The sequence below is a fragment of the Empidonax traillii genome, unplaced genomic scaffold, assembly GCF_003031625.1.
Source record: "Empidonax traillii isolate 1590-97213 ecotype Southwest subspecies unplaced genomic scaffold, ASM303162v1 scaffold510:size820377, whole genome shotgun sequence".
Taxonomy (NCBI): domain Eukaryota; kingdom Metazoa; phylum Chordata; class Aves; order Passeriformes; family Tyrannidae; genus Empidonax; species Empidonax traillii.
The window spans coordinates 647,769-667,554 of record NW_020955703.1 but is presented as its reverse complement, the minus strand read 5'-3'; the positions used below and the strand labels follow the sequence as shown (position 1 = coordinate 667,554).

General features: G+C 51.4%; 1 protein-coding gene across 1 annotated transcript in view; it reads left to right on the top strand.

Moving 5' to 3' along the window:
* Positions 1–15,564, top strand: part of LOC114064027 (astrotactin-2) — a 156,710-nt gene extending 141,146 nt beyond the window's left edge. Inside the window, exons 6-8 of the mRNA XM_027896684.1 lie at positions 8,384–8,484; positions 9,038–9,221; positions 15,128–15,564. Coding sequence (XP_027752485.1) covers positions 8,384–8,484; positions 9,038–9,221; positions 15,128–15,365 — 523 coding nt within the window. The 3' untranslated portion in view covers positions 15,366–15,564. The remainder of the gene's footprint in view (positions 1–8,383; positions 8,485–9,037; positions 9,222–15,127) is intronic.
* Positions 15,565–19,786: the final 4,222 nt, after the last annotated feature.

Genomic DNA, 19,786 nt, shown 5'->3' with positions numbered 1-19,786 from the left:
GCCTGCAGTGGTTTATTACCACCTCCTTCTGGCTCTTCACTCCACCAAAGGATGTTAGAATTCACATCCTGGGTAACTTGAGAGCTTCTCTGGCCTTCCCAGGCAGCGGGGGGAGCACCTTGCCTTGAGTCCTGAGACAGACAGTGAAGACTGGGAAAAGCTGAGCCAGTTCTTGATGCATTGCCTTTATAAGCACATCTGCAAATCTTCATCCTCACAGCCAGCAGGACGAAAGCAAGGACACGACTGCCAAGAAATATGGACCTCAAACATCCTCTATTCACCCTCTCCAAAGCTGGTAATTCCATGGTGATCCTGCTTTTTCTGCCATCGTTCTGTCTTCACGGTTTGGGGACCATCCCTGTGGGACACCCTAGAGTTCTGCTGGGGCATCTCCAAGCTAATAAAAGCCCTCTTGCTCCTTGAAGCATGCCTAGGAACTAAAGCCCCAGGGTTGCAACATGGACTGTGTTAATGTTATCACATGTCAGGGCGGCTGTTTTGGGTGTGCTGTCCTGCTGCCATGCCAAGGAGCTGCTCTCTCATCCACATCCCATCTCTGTCAGAAGCTCCATGCAGTGCATCAGCCCTTCTCCAGGGAAGCCTGCTCTGCCCTTCCTTCGTGAGTGGGGTAAAGCTCATCCTGAAAGGATGGGAGGGATGAAGGAGTCATTAATTGACCCTGCAATTGCTGGCAAGGACCAGAGGGGACAGAGTAGGGGAATCATAAGGCAGGTAAAAAGGTAAGGGGGGATAGGGGCACTGTGGTAGGGGCACTGTGGGTGCTCTCAGCTCCAGAGTGGGGATGAAGACACCCTGGGGATACAGCCAGGAGGGCTGCAATGACCTTCCTGCACCTTCTGGATGAAACTGTGGCCTGGCTGGCATTTTCCCCTCCTTTCCAGTGAAACATGTTTTCTCCTAAGGCAGTCTTGGCACTGCTGCTTGCAAGGTGTCTGGCTGGCAGAGGGGCTCCCAGTGGAATCTTGGCCATCCAACACAGGTATCATTCAGGAGCAAGGCTCTAGGGCCTGTGTATCAAGGCCTTCTTTCACAGCCATGGCAGTACTGGGAATTGCTACTCTGGTGGGTTATTGACAGGGTTTTGAGGGAAATCTTGGGGAATTGAGATGTCACAGCTGAGGCTGGAAAGGTGAATGTCCTGCCAAGGATTTCTCTGTTAGGGACGCAGTGGATCCAGGAGGTGGCAAGAAATGTTCGGGATTTTCAATTAATTGCTTTCTTACTTTCCCTTTAATCCTTTGTTTGGATCTAGTTTGTCAGGGTTCTGAAACCTCGCAGTGTGGGTAACCCTGGGTGACTATCCCAGGGTTGCCAACAAGCAAAGATGGACCCATGACTGTGCAAACCTGTCCCCAGCCCCACAGCAGCTCCACCTGCCCTCACTGTCTCAGAAATCAAGTCTCCTCTGCCCTCCTCCTTCATCAAACAGCTTCTTACTGTGCAGAGCAGCCCATGCCTTCCTCCTCCCTCCAGTGTTTGATGGGCACTGTTTTATCCACTTCCAAAAGGCATCAGACACCTGAGGCATTTTGTGGCAGGTACATTTATTTGCCTCCCTCTGACAACTGCGTTCTGATATTGTTGGGAGGCCTCTGTTGAAGGATAATGACTAGTCTCGCAGCATTTGCTGGCCTGGGGAAAAAAAAAAAAAAAAAAAAAAGGTGTGAATTGTGAGAACACTTTACTGACAGCCTCATGTATTGGTGTAATGGCAAAGCTTTAATACTCCAGTGTGGCACTGGTTGCTGCTAACCTGTTCCTCCACCACGCTGATGGGAGCAGGTCAGTTGTCACCGATGGTTAAAAGAAGCCCAGTTATAAAAGGTGCTTTTCTTGGATGGTAGAACTGTGAGGAGAATTTTCTGAAAAATGTTTTTTTTTCAAGATTTCACTGTTTCCTTACTGTGGAAAGGCAGAGCCAAAACCAAAGGCAATGCAGAGCAGAAGACACTGGTCCTCTTGCAGCAGAGGTACTTGAGATAAGCAGCAGTTTGCTGGGTGGTGGCAGCAGGTTGGTGTCCCTTCCCTCAGTGCCTCTCCCCTGAGTGCAGCAGTCACTGAGCTGCTCAGGAACATCTCTTTCCCCACGAGCTGCCTGCTCTGCACTGGCACAGCCGGAGGTCCCAGCACAGCCCTTGTCCCCAGCCCTGCCTGCATTCCTGCTGGGCTTCAAATGCCCGAACAGGAGCGTCTGATTGCTGTGGTGCTTGTGACAGTGCCAGCCCCAGGAAGACAGCAGGAGGGTGTCCACTGCCCTGTAAAGCTTTGCCCAAATCCCGAACCTCCAGCAGGGCCTTTGGTAGGGAAGCAGTGTGGTCAGTCCCCTGCCAGGGCACCAGCCTTCCTCACTCTCTGGCACCATGGACATAGGCATGGAATGAGCAAGCAGCCTGAAGCCAGGGCCCAACAAATAGACCGAGAAATCCTCTCCTTCCCAAAACCACTCCCTGCTCATTGTCTGCTCAGTATTTGCGGCAGAGACTGGGGGGGGATTGCTCTCATTTACCTTTCTTAATTATTGCAAATCAGAGAGTTGCCAAAAAGCTTGGCTGCATTCCTGTGGCTTGTGTGGAAGGGCTGCTTTTTATTTGATTTGATTTCTTTTTAAACTGTAATGGTTTCTGAATTGGGAATGCTTGCACTAAACACACACACCCCTTTCTGTGCTTGCCCAGCCGGCTGCTGGCAGGCGAGCCCTGCTGCTGCTCCGTGGCCATCAATGGAAGTGTCTGGGAGGCTTGGCAGGAGATGTACAGTGGGTGAACAGGGGTGGGTGGGTGCCCAGTGGCTCCTGGACCACGCACAGCCCACAGCATGTGGCTGGGGTGAAACACTCACAGCTCTTCTCCACCCCACAGCACCCCTGGGCTCCCCCACTGCTGAGGAATAGTCTTTCAGGGGAACTGTGTGTGTAATTTATTGATGTTTTTAGCTGCCAGGAGACCCTGAGGTAAAGGTCTGATGCTGCTCATGTGTGAGTATCAGGACAAGGAAACACACACACCCTCACAGCCTCCCTGTGTCTGGGCTGCCTCCAGTGAGCCCTCCACTGTGGTGTCTGGGAGCTGAAGACTCTCCCAGACTAAAAGAATGGGAGAGAACAGTGTTGGCTCATGGGTCCCATGACCACAAGGGTGAGCACAGTGCAGGGTCCAATGAGTGTGTCTGTGGCACCATCCCTGGCAGCTCCGCTCAGCACATGCTGGACACACAGGGCTCCAGCCTGGCCCACACCCCTCGTGCCCAGTCTACACATTGACATCACTGGGCAGTGATGGAAAGCAGGGGTTGCCAAGAGCTGGTCCACTGAGGGCTTTTAAAGGGAGGCCTCTGCATTGTTTTTCAGCTGGAACAGGAAGCGAGAAGGGCTGGCAAGGCAGGGTGTGATGTGTGTGTGTGTGTGTCAGCGCACTGGAGCAGCGCTGGGTGAGTGCGAGCCCGGAGAGCCTGGGCTGTGAGCAAGGCACGGACGAGCCGTGACCAACCGGGGAGTGACAGCAGGACGTGCATGTAACACCAAGGTGGTGTGAGCTCAGCCAAGTCAGGGTTTGTGTTTTCGTGCTTGGCATCACGGGTGGTGGCCGGCGCTGCCAGGGGAGGAAGAATCCGCCGCGCCACGCGTGGGACGCTGGCCAGGTCTGCCCTCGCCGAGCTGCTGGAGTTTGCAGCAAGAGAGTCTCGTGGCTGCAGGAGTGAAGTGCCAAGCCCAGGCGTACCAAGCTGAGCCCAAGCCAAGCCCTACTGGCAAGAGCAGCTCGTGGTTGCACCACTTTGGAAAGCTCGAGCCCGTGTTCCTGTGTGACGCTGGACTCTGGAGCAGCATCTCTGCCCTGCTCCCCATTTACACGGCACAGCCCGGCTTTGCCACACAGGCTTTGCTTCTGGATGCAGCCAGCTACTCATAGGCATCCAGTTAATTAGCATGGGGGTTTGGCATCTGTGGGAGTGCTAATTGGAACTCCTTATCAGACCCTTTCTCCGCAGCCCAGGCAGCCTGTTTGTGGTTCAGCATCTCACTGAGCAGCTGCACAAGCCCAAAGGCTTCAGAAAGAGCAAACAAGGAAGACCAGAAAGGCCTGTGGTATCTCTGTAGGATATAAAGAAAACAACTGCCGAGCTAAGGAAGGTCAGAGGCAGAAGTCTTTATCTCCCTGCCCACAAATAAGGATCATGAGTACAGCACTCAACCATCATGAGCATCATGAGAGGGAGTTAAAAAAACATGAGCTGCTGTTGTTGTCTATAAATAAATAACATGTTCTGAGCTTTCATTCTCAGCCTTATGGTTTCATGCCTTTATAAATTTGTATTTTCAGTTATTTTCTCTGCATTAAGAAAGGATAGAAACATATTTATCTATTTTTTATGATTGTTGAAATGCAGTTGACAATCTCCACAATCATTGGGTTCCAGGAACCAAAGCTTTAACTCCCCCTCTACTTTCTCTTCCTCCCCCAAGAAGCATCTTGAGCCTAGTGATAAAATTCAGGCTTCAGCCAACATTGGGTGGGGGATCTATGAGGAAGGTGTTGACATTTCATGAGGCCACATGTTAATTGGTTTCTGTTTCTCTCTGAAAGTTCCTTCGGGTCCCAGTAGGTTTGAATTTAGTAGTAAACATTTAAGCAGCAATTACTTTATTGGACTTTGCATTTGCTGCAGAGGTGGCAGCGGGCTGATGGAGGGCTGATCTCTGCCAAGAGCATGTGTATTTGGACCTCTCTGGAACATCTCTGGGTAAAATACATCTTTGTGTTTCTGGAAATACAACTCTTCGTGACGAAGGCATGGGTGAAACAGAGGATCAGCTGCGAGACAGTATCAGGGAGCCCCAAGCTCCTTTGGAAAGCACAGGGAGAAGATGAGAGCATGTCGTGAGGAAAGCTTATTGCTAAACAAATCACCTCCAGGTTATGCAGGAGGCTCTGCCAGATCGTAGCTACCATATGGCATTCCAGGTTGCCTGTCGTGGTTTCGTGCACTGAGTGCAGGTCTGAGACCTTTTGGTTTCTGGCTTTGACTTCACCCCAGAGATCTCTGCCTGGGGTAGCTCCCTCCCTCGGTGTGCTCACTTCAGTTTTCCCTTGGCTTGTCCTGCAGACAAAGAATCACAGAATCACAGAATGGTTTGGGTTGGAAGAGACCCTAAAGATCATCTCATTCCAACCCCCCTGCTACAGACAGGGATGCCACTCACTGTACCAGGTTGCTCCAAGCCTCAGCCAGCCCGGTCTTGAGCACTTCCAGAGATGGAGAGTCCACAGCCTCTCTAAGCAGCCTGTGCTAGGGCCTCACTACCCTTATAGTAAAGAATTGCTTCCTAATATCTGGTCCAAATCTATCCTCCTTCAGCTTAAGGCCACATCCCCACCACCCCTCCAGCATGGTGGTGGTCCCTCCTCCCACCAGCCACCCTCTTCATGCCCTGCTGGGTCCCAGGTTGATCCTGTCCCTGCTTGAAGTTCCTTGCCTGCATCTGTCAGAGGTTTCCAGCAAGATGTGAATGCTGGGTTTGCACTGAGACACAGGTCTTTGCACTCTCTTCTCTTAATTGTCTGTTTCCGGGAATAAAAGAACAAAACTAAACCCCAGCACTCTGCACAGTGCCATTAACTGGCCATAAAAGTGTTTTGCAGCAGAGGCTGGGTGGTCAAGTGGCTTGAGAACAAGATTGGAAACCATCATCTCCCGAGTTTCCAAACTGCTCATGTCACTGAGCCTCTCCGGGGCACGATGCTTCACCCCATATGTCTCTGTTTACCATCGATAAAACAGAGCTATTAATACTGCTGTGCTTCTAGGTGATCTTTTGGACTGTAATTAATGTTAAAACCCTCTAAGATCACTGGCTGGAAGGAGCTGGAGAGGTGCAGAGGCTGCGTACTGCCAGGCTGCCAGCCTCCACCAGAGCTGGGTTATTGGTGCTGAGTCCAAAACGTCTCATTCAGAATGAATGGAGAGGAAAAAACTTTCCTCTCGGGTGCTTTAAAGAGGACTGGTTTCAGGTGAGGTAAAACAATTGGTTTTGTTCTCAGAAAGAATTTCTGACCAGATCAAAACCGCTTTGATTCTGATTCCATGTACATTTTGGGGGTTTGTTCCTTATATTGTCTGTGAAAACAATGAAATGAAGGGCTTGTTTGTGGATATGTGTTTTTTAACCCAGGTCTGACCAGTAGAGATGCTCTTGCTCTTGGCAGCTGACTTTGTTTCTGTGTGAGCTGTGCAGAGGGGAAAATGCAGTCAAAGGGCTAACACAGGTCTTCAGAGGGGTGGATGTGCTTGAACACCCAACCAATCCTCCTGACCCCACTGGTGATGGAATAGGTGAAGTGGACACTAATTGCTGAATATTACAATTGTGTTTTGATAAAAGTCTGCTGTTTTTCAAGGAAAGTGCTCTGGCACTGATTGCCTGGGAGCTAATGGAGCCAGCCTTGCTGCCTGAGCTAATGTGTAACCTCTGCTCACCCTTTTACAAAAGAAAACACAACAACACAGCTGCTGTGGCTTGGCAGGTGACCCCAGGATGGGGATGGAGAGCAGCTCGCAGCAGTACCCTGATGTTAAGTCCTCTTACTGCTTGTTGTGCTTATGCTGATGAGCAAGAAGAGCCTTGTCCACTGCTGAACACTGGGTGGGCAGCAGGACTCTTGGATCTCAGCCCAGCTCTGCTGCTGCAGTTCCTCCTCTTACTGTGGCTGGGGGCCCCCACCTAACACAGGGTGTCCCCATTCCTGTTCCTTTGTGGACCTGGAAACACGGGGATACATGGACCTTACCTGCCCACAGCAGGACACTCCTCACTCCCCTTGAACAACTCTGCTGAAGGGAGGAGGAGGAGGGATGGTGGCACCTCCAGGATGGGACACAAAGCTCTGAAGTCAGACTCCTGCCTGGAGTTCAGTATTACCCTACTGCTCTGTCTGTCCCTTAATTACAGCGGGAGAACGGCCTGTGTGTGGTATTTGTGAAGTCTCACAGAGTCCTTCCTGAGATGCTCTCACTCCGAGCAAACGCTCCTGGTAAATTAGGGAAAATGATGTCATGCCAAGGAATTAAATAGCATCTCCTTGGGTGAGCTCAGCGTGTGCATCCCCTGCGTGCCCCAGCTTTGTGAGAATGGGAGTTGTCCCTGCACACAAGTGGGTTCCTTGGCAGTCTGCTGGCATCCTTTCAGACGGCGAGTATTGTTAAGGAGCTAATGCTAGTTGCTTGGAGGGAACATGTCCTGTGCTGGGAATTGCTACTGTGCAAATGTCAGCCCTTATCAGCCACGTGTGGGGTGTGCAGGGCCTGCAGGGAGCAGAGAGGGGGGCTGGCAGTGCTCGTGTGTGGGGTGAGGAAGAGGGAGGCATTGCTTCTGTCCCTCCCAAGGATGCTAAAGACTTAAGGACCATTCCTTAAATAAACATTCCTTGGGGTCTCAATCCTGTTTAAGCTTCAGCTTGCTTTCATGCTGCTCCTTGCACTCAGTTGCAAAAGCTGCTGGGTTTTACCTTAGGATAAGGAGTGGTGCTGTGCTGTTTCTCAGGAGCTGGGTACCCCACCACTCAGACCTCCAAGGGGTTCAAACCAGCTCCTGCACTTTGTCAAAGCCAGCTCGAGTTTCCATGCCTGACTCGGAGTGAATAAATATGAACCGATGCCTTTAGGAGAGTGGACAGAAGATTGTCACCCCTGCTGCGAAGAAGCATTCTCGTTCTGGAGCTTTGATGCTCTGAGCAGGACTCTGAGCTCAGCATCCCGGGACGTTCCACGCAGCCACAGCCTGTTTGTTCAGTGCTCCATCCGGCACAAAAGCCATATTTTACTGTCAGATGCTCCCCATTAGCTTCAAGTGTGAAATTATCATTCCCACCCTTTTACCAACCCCACCCTGGTGAGGAAATGAGGGAGCAAACAACTCAAGGGCCGTTCACAGGACGAGTACGAGCTGTCGCTTGTCAGCACAGAGCCCACTTACAGCAAGAATTACTGCCCTGCTCTCAGGAGGGCCAGAGAGGAGCACGACTCACAACTACCACCCTGTTATAATGTTCACATTGGTGTATGGCAAAACAGCCCTGAGATGTTTGCATCCCTTCCCAGTCAGGAGGATGCAGGTGCAGCCCCACGGGGCTACCCAGGACGGGGGGAGAGGAAATAGAGCCCCCCATCCCTGGCACCTGTCCCTCCCTGGGTGCTCTCCTGTTCTAAGCCCCAGATCATCTCACATCCTCCTTGAGATGCCAGAACTGACTGATAATGCCTGGACCGTGTTTTTCTTTTCTCTTCTGAAGGCCAGTTCCCATAACAACCTGGTGGTTTGGGACTGAGGGATAAAGACATTATTTTCCTTTTCCTTCCTGCCTTCCAGATTTACCCTCTACGCGGTGGATACGCGAGGGAGACACTCAGAGCTGAGCACGGTCACCCTGAGGACTGCCTGCCCACTGGTAGATGACAGCAAGGCAGAAGGTCAGTGTTCAGGCACCTCATTTTCCACAACAAGAGACATTTCCTGCTAATTTTCATTTTCCTCTCTTCACTGTACTCCTTCAAACCTGTCCAGTCCCCCCTCTCCCAGTGTGAAGGCTCCTGTAAAATCACAGGTGATGAGGTGCTGCATTTCTGGCTGAAGGACCGTCTTGGTATCAACAGTGTTGTTTTCCTCCTGCCCACAGCTGTGCAATGGCTTTTGGTTTGGTGGATTTGGAAAGAGCTTGCCTGCCCCAACTGGGAGGACGAGGCTGGGCCTGCCTGTGCTGGCAGCTTTCCACCTTTCCCACTCCTGCCCCTTCATGGAGCACTGCTGGAGTCTTTGGGGCTTCTCTGCTCGTGCAGGGCACCCACTGCAGGATTAGTCAGAGGAATTGCTAAATGCTCTCCAGGTCACTAAACCCTGCTGCAGGCAGCCCCAAGGGACTTGGCAGCTATCCCAGCTGCCAGCCCTGCCAAGGGTGTCACTCCTTCTCTTATCATGTTAGCACCTTCAGGCTGCTCAATAATCCCATCCCCTGATCCTTTCCAGAGATAGCTGACAAAATCTACAACCTCTACAATGGCTACACCAGCGGGAAGGAGCAGCAGACAGCCTATAACACACTGATGGAGGTCTCTGCTTCCATGCTCTTCCGAGTCCAGCACCACTACAACTCCCACTACGAGAAGTTCGGAGACTTCGTCTGGCGCAGTGAGGACGAGCTGGGGCCCAGGTACCTGTCCCTTCCCTGCATCCTCCCCTGCCCCATGCCCAGAGCACCCCTCTGCTTGGCCACTGTGGATGTGACACCCCTGCCTCCTCCTTGTAGCTGAGATAAGTCCCGTTCTGGTGCTCACCAAGCTGTCCTGCATCTCCTCAGACCTCCTTTTCCAGCTTGGTCTTTGGATGAATGCTGGTGGGACACCTGGCAGCTGGATGGTCTTGGGATGAATGTTTGTATCACCCGATCTGAACCAGGCTGGTGATGCTATGGATGAACTGGGTGCTTGGAAACACTTGGGAGTGGGTGGCAAAGGGTATAATTTAGGCCTGGAAAAGTTTTTCCTTCTCTCCTCCTTGCCTGTTGGATGTGGCTGAGAATCTGTCTGTAATACCAGGATAAGAACTCCTCACAACAGCTTGCACCCCTCCTGGACATAAATCCAAGCTGGTCTGGGGCTTGTCCTCTGCCAGAGATAACCTTGGTTATAGTTTCTTTGGTGGTTCATTAGCCTCTGGCACAGAGCCATTCTCATCCTTCCCGTTGCCTTCCTCCTCCTTTGATGACACTGCAGGCTTGTTTGTCCTTTGCAACTGTTCCTCTCCTTCTAAATCCCTGGGAGCCATCAGCCTCTTCTTACACATCCTTATTTCCCCTGTTACTTGAGATCCAACCCCCTGAAGATTGCTGTCTAACCTGATACCTGCATCAGGCCGTGGGACTTGCAAGGTGACACTTAAATTGCCTGTACTGCCCCACTCAGTCCCAGCTACATCTGGAGCCAGTGGTCGATTCAGCTGCTGCCTGTTGTCCTCACCGAGCCACAGGAGCCTCTCCCAGCACTCCTGTGCCCCTGCTCTGCACTTGAGAAATACAGGACTTGCAGCCAAGGAGAAGCATCAATAAATGCCGCAGCAGCCAGTGCCAGGCTCGTGACAAGAGCAAAGCTCTGCCACCCAGCCTGGCTTCTCGGGGAGCTCTCACAGAAACAGAGGCACTGACACAGCAGGAGGCAGCGAGGATTTTTTTTTTTTTTTTTTTTTTTTTTTTTTTTTTTTTTTTTTTTTTTTTTTTTTTTTTTTTTTTTTTTTTTTTTTTTTTTTTTTTTTTTTTTTTTTTTTTTTTTTTTTTTTTTTTTTTACCGAGAGGGACCATCTCGTAACAGGATTTTAATTGACAGGCTGTTCTCCTTCCCAGGGGGATGTTCATTTTCGTACCTTGAAATGTTTATCAGATGAGCCTCAGCTTCACAGCAAACGTTCGCTCGTAAAACCGAGTGACAAGAGGGAAGTTGATTTGCCTCCGTGTAATAAATACATCACACTGGAGTCCTCGTGAGCCCAGTTTCCATGAAAGCCACAGGTTACTGCAAACAGCTGCTGGCAAGAAGACACACTGACAGCCAGATGTCCCAACCAGACCGTTTACATAAAGGAGACATTAAAAACTTAGCTCATAGGTGGCCCTAAACCAGGACTTTCTGTGGTCAGCAGCATCTCAGCACCTGGCTTACCTCACCCTGCTCGTCTCCTTTAGCAACAGCAGCCCCTTTCCTGCTCCCCCCATTCCTCTCACAGACACTGAGTGAATCTCACAGAGTTAATTTGTTCCAACAAGACAGAAGAATCTGTCTAAACCAGTGAAGGCTTAATGCTACTGTGCATCCAGGCCTTTAGATCTGTGCAGCCAACATGCTTCCCTGACACAGCCACGGGGAGATTGCACTATTATTTTCTTTTACTGAGCTTTCAGGATGATTCTTATGACCACTGCAAGCGGGGTCTGTTTTTTAGGAGGAGGCATGATAAATAATTCAGTTAAAATCTTGTTTCCATGCCCCTACTTGTGGCTACCAGCAACGGGGTCAGGACTTGGCATCAGCCCAGGGCTCACAAACCCTCCTCTGCCCCAGCCAGTGGCCCAGAGAGGCAGCCGGGACAGACAAAAGAGATGAAGTACATCTCCAGAGCAGCTGCCTTCTGGTACATGGGGGAATGCAATGTTCTGATGGGAGGCTGTGATAAGAGGCCATCAAGTCCTGGACTCATTGTCTCCCACACGAGGGTCTGACAGACCCGGGTCAGTTCTTAGTACAGTGGAAAAATCTGAATGTATGACAAAATCACCCCATATGGGAACACAGCAGCCAGGCAGCCACCCTCTCCCCACAGGAGGAGATTCCTCCCAGGAATCTCATCCTTCCCTCTAGCCCAGGTATCATTTCTTTGTCGCTTCATGCTGGCTGGTGCTCTTTTAGTACCTTCCTTCTAGGTGAGATAGGGCAGGGTTTGGCTGATTCTGGATATGTTTTCACCCCACACCAACCATCAAGGTGAGAGATTGCGGTCCCCTGTGCAGCTGGAGGGCAAACATCCCATCAGGAGCATCCCTGGTGCTGGGCAGAGCAGGAGGTAACATGTCTCAGGGACCTCAGTGCCCTGTCCCCAGTGCAATCACTGCACTGCACTCCCTCAAAGTGGGGCCACTGGTTCATGCACGAGCCCTTGGGAAATGCCCCAGCAGCAGACACTCTTTTGCTCTCCCCCAGCGTGCCATGAGGCATCACAGAGGGAAGTAGCTGCAAAGAACGATCACTATTTTTAAATCCCCCTGTTCATCATTTGTGACTGTGCTTTGACCTCCTAAACCCACCATCTAAGTGGATATCAAAATCTGTCCCTGGCTGGCACCAGACCAGTGGGCACATGGCAGGTGGGAGGGCACTGCTGGTCTGTCCTCTGGGCTGTGGGGTGAGGGGGAAGGGGGTCACTGAGAGATTGGGTCTGGCCACAGGCAGCCATGAGAGTTATCCCCCTCACTCACTCGCTCCCCTGCCATCCCCTCCCAGTTCCTGCCCTTTAATAAGGCAATAAATTGCCATTTCTGGCAGGGATGATGTTGGTCAGCATTTAGGAAGATTTCATTTCCAGTATTTGAAAAGGTGGTCGTTCTGACCCGACAGCCCTCCTTAGGGAGCACTTGGGTAATACCCAGGGCTTGATTTATGGTGTTAAATTGGCAGCCCAAAAACTGCTCCTGTAATTTATTAGCCAGTCCTCACCAGAAAGCCTCTCTCTTTCTCGCCCCTCCCCTCACCAGCTCTGTCTCTCTTATTTTTTTAAGAGGGAACAGCTGACAGCCAAAAGCTAAATCTAACATTTCCACATGACTTCATTACCCTGCTAAAATAAATTACTCAAAGCGGTGAAACCCATCAAAACTGGGGCTTTGGCACTGGACATCAAAAGGGGCCTGATTCCCTCTGCCCCATCACTCTGTCTCCCCCATCACCACGGTTCCATGTTTTCTCAGCACCTTCACAGGGCCAAACCATCGTGTGCTGCATCCCTTAAACATGTTTTTTTTTCCTGGGATTAACTACACCAAGCATAGCTGTGGATGCAGCAGGTGTGTGGAGACCAGCCTCTGCCACAGGAGACATCAGAAGGTTGGAGTGGTTTGACCCCTGAACTTCTTACCATCCTTGAGCTGCTTCTCATACCTAATAATATTTTCCTGGATAAAGGGATCTGAGTATGTATCAGGAAGTGAGGACAACATGGTGAATTTTAGTAAAATCCAGAAGATCATGGAAGCATGAGATGGAGCAAGCCATGAAAATGGGAAGGTAGAGAAGGCCAAGGGAAACAGAGCCAAAGGCAGGTTGTGTGGGAGAAAGGTGAGAGGTCAGTGAGGAAAGCTGTGCATGGTAGATAAGGAGAAGCAGCAAGAAGGGAGGAGAAGAGCAGAGTGTGGCCTGCAGACCTGCAGGTGTGTGCTGGGACATCCATTCCTTGTGTTCCCACCACGAGGGGTTTGCCTCAAGGGTTGCTCATGGGCACTCATCATAGCTCCCCTCTTGCTGTAGCTGGGAAAGGCCTCGTGGTGAGATGGAATAGCAACCAATTTTGGGGGGAAATCCACGTGTTTCTTGCTTGCCCTTTGGATGGGCAACTTCCCCATGGAGGCACTGCATTCAGGTCTGTGGACACTGGCAGAAGCACAAGCAAATGGGCTGGGGAAGGGTCAATACTCCCTTTTGGCAGTAGAGGTTCTTAAGGATAAATCAGGATGACCATGGAGCTGTGGCCTTAAAGACATGAGAATTTTCTTTTGTGAGGAGAAGGGTATTCTGGCTAAATGTTCTCCTGGGCACAGTCAGCTTACATAAAAATCCATCCTATGAGGTGACTGGGTTCTGTGCTTTCTCAGCCTTCCCTGAAGAAAAGGGAGAACCATCACAAATTTTAAGAAAGGATTTCTCGACGTTAGGAAGGGCGAGCACTAGAAGGAACTCCCTCTCCTGGCTCTAGGATCAGGTCAGACAGAAAACCATCCAAGCAGGTTGGTCCCAGCAGGAAGTGGGCACAGGTGATGACTTTTGGTCCCTTTCAGCCACAGTGACTGTGATTTTTTGAAGTTTGGTAACTGTAGTGACAGTCTCTACAGACTTTGGTTTGCTGCTGAGCTGAGCTTTAATCAATTTTCACTAAAATCATCTCATGCCATCGTGGAATTGAACAGCACATGTCCAGCAGTAAAGGACCTGTTCCTGGCAGTGTGTCAAGTCTTGACATATAGTGGGAGCACCAGATGCTGCAGAGGGTCAGGTGGCTGCTACGGAGAGTAGCGTGAGTAGAGGTATTATTGTGTCAGAGCTGGACACAGCTCAGCCCATGACATCATTGTTACAGATGTGTGTAACTAATGAGGCTCGGATTGCCTAGTCTGGCTTGTCTTTATAGATTAAATCCATGCATGGACATCAGGGAGTGTTGTCCAGGAAGGGCCAACTCCCTTTGCTCTTGCCTTCAAAGCTAACCCAGAGCACATCACCCCAGGGAGGAGCAGGACTGTTTTCCCGATGAAGCCTCGCAGGAGCAGTTGTTTCCTACAGCCTTTTATCCACTCTTCCCACTCTGGAGGGAGAGGTCCAGAGCTGGCTGGACATGCCAGGATGCCCTGTCACCTCCTGCCACCGTCTCTGCCCTCTGCTCTGGTGCTGGGGTGACCCTGACCAGCCCTTCCCTGGCGTCCCATCCCTGGACACTGGGCTCCTGACACTCCCCCCCCACAGCTGGGAGCTCACAGCCCAAACTGCAACACCACTCAGCTTTCATAATCAAATAATCCCCATGTTTATGCCTCACCGACTGACAGTGCTGCCCCTGACATATCATTATCGGGAATTTACATTCCTGCAGGAACTGCGAAATCCCCCAGCCCTGAATCCGGAGCTTTCCTGTGGCACCAGAGGGAGAGGAAATAATCTGTGATCTTGAGACTTTCAGACCACTGAAGTAAACCCTCTTCCCTCCCTTTGTTTGATTTAGCACTTTGCAGACTCCCACAAGGGGATTCTTGGTTTCTTACTGGTTTATTTTGTTTTGTCTAATATGTTGTGCTTTTTTTTCCTCACTCTTCTACGTGTCAATCCTTTTGGGCTGTTTGCCTCGTGGAGACTTGGGAAAACAGGAAAGGGAACGCTGGGCTCATCAGTCAGGAGCAGTAGGGGTGCTGGGGGTCTCACCAGGATTCATCAGTCAGGAGCAGTAAAGTTCTGGGGGTCTCACCAGGGTTCCTGGGGCCAGCACACGCACTGGGGCCCGCCAGGAGCACGTGGTGGTGGCGACCATCAAGCCAGGGGTAGACTGCCCCCAGGGCACACAAGCAACTCCAATGGGTCAGACCTCAGGTCCCGACCACCCTGAGGCTGTGAAATGGTACATACATCCAGAAATTTGGGAAAAACAGAGCTTCTCTCCACTTGAAACAAGAAAGACAATGTCAGGCAGTGGGTCTTGTCCATTCTTGTCATGTGACAGAGCTGGTGGTGGAATGCAGAAGTCCTGGTTCCTGGCCTCCCTTGTGCACTGCCCCCACACTGTTCTGCCTCCATCTCTGTCTGTCCCCTCCAGGAAGGCTCACCTGATCCTGAGGAGGCTGGAGAAGGTCAGCAGCCACTGCTCGACCCTGCTACGCAGTGCCTACATCCAGAGCCGCACCGAGACCATGCCCTACCTGTTCTGCCGCAGCGACGAGGTCCGGCCGCCCGGCATGGTCTGGTACAGCATCCTAAAAGACACCAAAGTCACCTGCGAGGAGAAGATGGTCTCCATGCTGCGCAACACGTACGGGGAGTCCAAGGGGCGGTGAGGGAAGGTGCGGGCCTGGAGCTGTGGGAGGCAAAGGGACTCCGAGGAGTCGAGGACTCATGATGTGCTGAGCAGCTGGTGGGGTTTGGGGTCGGGTGATGTTCGGAGGGGGTGGAAAGGGGACAGCGAGGCCAAACAGGACTTTTCTCACACAGACGGCAGAGAAACAAGAAATCAGCAAGTTGGACTTTATTTTCTTTTCCTTTTTTTTTTTTTTTTTTTTTTTTTTTTTTTTTTTTTAATTTTTATTTTTAATTTTTCAAGAGGAAAGGAAGAAAAAAAAAAATTACCCAATTTGACTCAGCATAAAAGCCTCTCCTTTTTAATCTTTTCTTACTGAATTTCCTGGACTACACACGCTCCGAAACCCTGGGAGGAGGAGGTACCCACTCGAGGCCAGGGCCAGGCAGAGGGGAGCTGCTGGGTGCAGGGTGACCCCCTCCCTGCCTGCCCTGGCTGCCCTGCCACCGGGCAGGAGCTGTGGGGCGAGGGGCCCCGGTGCTGTGGTGGCCGAGGATGCCAGGAGGAGGTGGCGTGGGTGGCCGGTGACACCGCGCTGCCAGCGAGGGTCCCAGAAGGGATGCCAGGCAGGTGCCAGGACGCTGCAGGCAAGCTGGGCTTTTGTAGCACTCCGAGTCGGCTCCGAGCGCAGCCTTCGTTCGCAAGGCTCCCGGCAGCTTGTGCTGTGCATTAAAGATTCATATTAAGTCCATCTTCGCTGCCTCCTTGGTGTTTCTTCCTCACGTGATCTCCCCTGGGGAGGGCATCACTGACAGCAGTCCCTGTGCCGGGATGTGGGACCCCCGGAGCTGGATGCATGGAAAAGAGGGAAAAGAGCAGCCCTTCACACAGGGCCCTCTCCCGCCCCAACACCCAGCTCAGCCACTGGTCCCAGTGGGAGCTGGAAGTGTGTGGGAAAGCCCAAGAAGAAAGCCAGGGGCTAAAAAGACATGGAGAATCTGGTTTCTTTTACTGTCAGATGTGGGTTAGGCTGGCTCGGGCTCCCTGTGGGTAATGGATTTCTCAGCCTGGTAGCCAAACCAAAAAGTGCAGGAGGGTGAGAGGGGAAAAAAACCCCAAAAAATCAGATCAGCTCAAAGCTGTTGCTTTTTCCTTTTTAAAGCAAAACAACAAACCTGAAGGGGGAAGAGGAAACAGTATGGGTTGAATGAATCAGTTTAGTCAGCCCAAAGCAAATAGTTTTTGTTTAGTTTTTCAGGTTATTTAACCCTTTAATGTCAAAGCAAACAAGCTGGAGGTGAGTTTCAAAACAAAAATATTTTGAAACCAAACAAAGGTGCAGGATTTGATGTGGAGGAAGTTCAGCCAGAGACCTTTTTCTTCTTGAGCTAAACCTATTTGCCTGATTTGCACCCACTCAAATAATTCTGATTGTTTCATCCAAACTGCTCTTCTTTTCCGTGCTTTGGGAAGGACTCCAGTACCTGGTCAAAGTTCTGCTGGAGTTCACAGAAAACTTGAATGCTGTGACATTGCAGCCTGTGGAGCAAGCTCCACAGAATTACAGGTTGCCCAAGGTCCTAATTTTTAAACTAAATCTCTTTCTCTGATGGAGAGGGAGAGGACAGTGACACTGAGGGCTCTGGGCTATGGATCTCTGTGTCACTGAGGTGCATATCACACTGAACATGAGCACCATGGTGGAACCACATCACCACCATATGTGTTCAAACCTCTCAGCACTGCTGCTGTGCCTTAACCATCATTTTGTCCTTCGGAGGTGACTGGTGGCCTTGGAGGTTGGTTGTGGGATTGAAGGAGATGACTGTGCTTTGCAGATAAATGAAAATTTTGCATCTGCTTGGTTGGAGCTGCCACAAAACCCTTGAAATGCCAATGTGCTGGTGTCCCAAATGGTGTCAGACCGAGCCACCCACTTCATGTGCTTCCATGACACAGTATGTGCACTATGGGGAGGTGGGAAAACCCCTGAATCTCTCTTTGGAGCTGCTGATGCAGATTGACTGGGACTGATGTGCAGCTTTGAGTGCCACAGTATAAGAAGGATCTAAAGTTGTGTCCAAAGGAGGGACATGAAGATCATAAAGGAGAGGGGGAAGGTATATGAGGAATGACTGAGGTAATTTGGTTTGTTCAACCTGGAGGAGACCAAGGGGAAACCATATCACAGCTGGCAGCTTCCTCAGGAGGAGCAGCACAGGGGTAGGCACTGCTCTCATCTTTTTAGTGACCAGTGATAGTTCCTGAGGGAATGGCATGAGTGTGCGTCAGAGGGTGTTAGGCTGGATATTTGGAAAAGGTTCTTCACCCAGTGTTTGGGCACTGAACAGTCTGCCCAGGGTAGTGGTCATGGCCCCAAGGCTGCAAGAGCTCAAGGAGCATTTGAACAACGCTCTGAGGGACAGGGTGGGATTGCTGGGGTGTCTGTGCAGGGCCAGGGAGTTGGGCTGGATGGTCCTTGTGGGTTTTTCATCACCTGCAGGACAGATCCCCCTGGACACTCTTCAGGACACAGCACACAGCAGTGCTGCCAGGACCAGCAGCAGCCGCACGGAGCCCGTCCCTGCTGCTCACACTGGGTGCACCTCCAGGTGCTTTGAAGCTGTGTTGTTTTCTCGAGGCTCTGGCCCTCAGCCCTGCCTTTCCCTGCACTTTGCAGACACGGTGTTTTAGTTTGTTTTTGTTTGCTTTGCTCGGGGATGATTCATTTCTCCTGGAAGCGGCGATGGGGAGCAGCTCTGCGGGCGGGAACCGGTGCTGACCGACCTGGTGGACAAATTGCTTGTGTTTTCTGACAGGACTGGAGGCAGCTCTAGGTGTGCCTGGGATGATGCTGCCCCTGAGATTCCTGCCCATCAGGAATGGTGCTAGGTGCTGGGAATGGGAGATGCCAGCTAAGATACAAGGCAGCTGGCGGCATGCCCTTCAGCACGGTATTATCCACTCGGAGTTCCCTGTGTGAGCTCCCTTATCTGTGAGCTCCCCCACAGTGGTGTGTTTTGCACCTGGGATACCCATCCCTCATAGGGGAGCAAAGCCTGTAGCACAGGGCTGTTCTGCTGCAGATGGTGATGGAAAGGAGACCCTCAACTGTGGTAGCACTGAGTGGGAACGTAACAGGAGCAGCACAGGGACAGGCTGGTTGTCCCCTGGATCCACACTGCAGCTGTGTCCATTGCAGGGGCTTATTGCTTACCTTGGAAAGCTGCTGAGGAGTTTTGCTTCATATCCTTGGTGAGACTGGCCGTTTTGTACAGAGAGAGTTGTGTGTGAGCCTGTGTTAATATGTACAGAGCAGGTGGAAGAGTCTAGACTCCTGGGCAGGAAGGCTGTGGAGTCTGGGGGCCATTAACCTGTCGAGAAGCACACCTAGCTCCCAGATCAAAGCCAGAAGAGCCCCTGGCTGGTGATGCTATGCCAGCACGGAGTGCCCAAGCCAAACAAAACCGAGGAATTCGTCGAGGTTATACATCCTCCGGCACACAGCTGAAAGGAAGGGTCTGTATTTTCTCCCTGGAAACTTTGGAGAATGTATCCCACTGGCTTTCAAGATAAACAGTTGTAGTCACAGCCCAGCAGTCACAGCCCAGCAGTGCTGGCAGATGGACCCATGCCCGTGGCGTACACACACACACACACCCCTCTGCCACTCCTCTGGCTCCCTTAGGGAGGAGAGATCCTTGCTCCAAAGCAAAATGCTGCTGCCCCAAGAGATGGTTCCTCTTGCCAACCCATACCCCAACTTTGCTGTGCCACTGACTGAGCTTTGGCAGAGAGTGGGCAATGCTGTCCTGGGTGGGGAGAGCACCAAGTGGTGTATGAAGAGTGAAAGGTAAGTGGGGAGAGGGACAAAAATGTGCCATTGTCCAGGTTTAGTAGATAAACTACCCACATCCATTTGAAGAGCTGAAATTACTTCCCTGACAGCATGGCTGGAGTGCATAACTTGGCATCAAAGGCTCCTGGATGGAGTCACCAGATTTAGGATGAGTTCAGGTCAAAAGGAGGAACCTTCTTCCTGTGTTTTTGTTGTGAATGCATGTGCAGGTAACAGCATTGATAGAGCAGCCATGGGTATGTGCAGGGTGTTCACTCCTCCCTGCACAGCCTGAACCTCCCATCTATGCACCCTCAGCACCCCATAAACTCCACCTCAGCACCAGAAGATGGTTTCTCTGCAGAGGCTTCACATGCTTCCTTTTAACAGCCATGTTCACTGCCCCTTCCAGCGTCCTTTGAGCATCCCAACGGGCAGGGCACCCCAAATCTGCCACTTGTCTGGCAGCTCAGAGCTGGTGACAGCTGCAGGTCCCCTCCCAGGGCTTTGTGGGGCTGTTCCCTCCAGAGGAGCCTGAACAATCTCCATTGTCCCCACAGCCATTGTTCCCCACCACCCTCACCCGGCCGGGTTGCAGCTGGCACCGAGCACAGAGGGGCTGA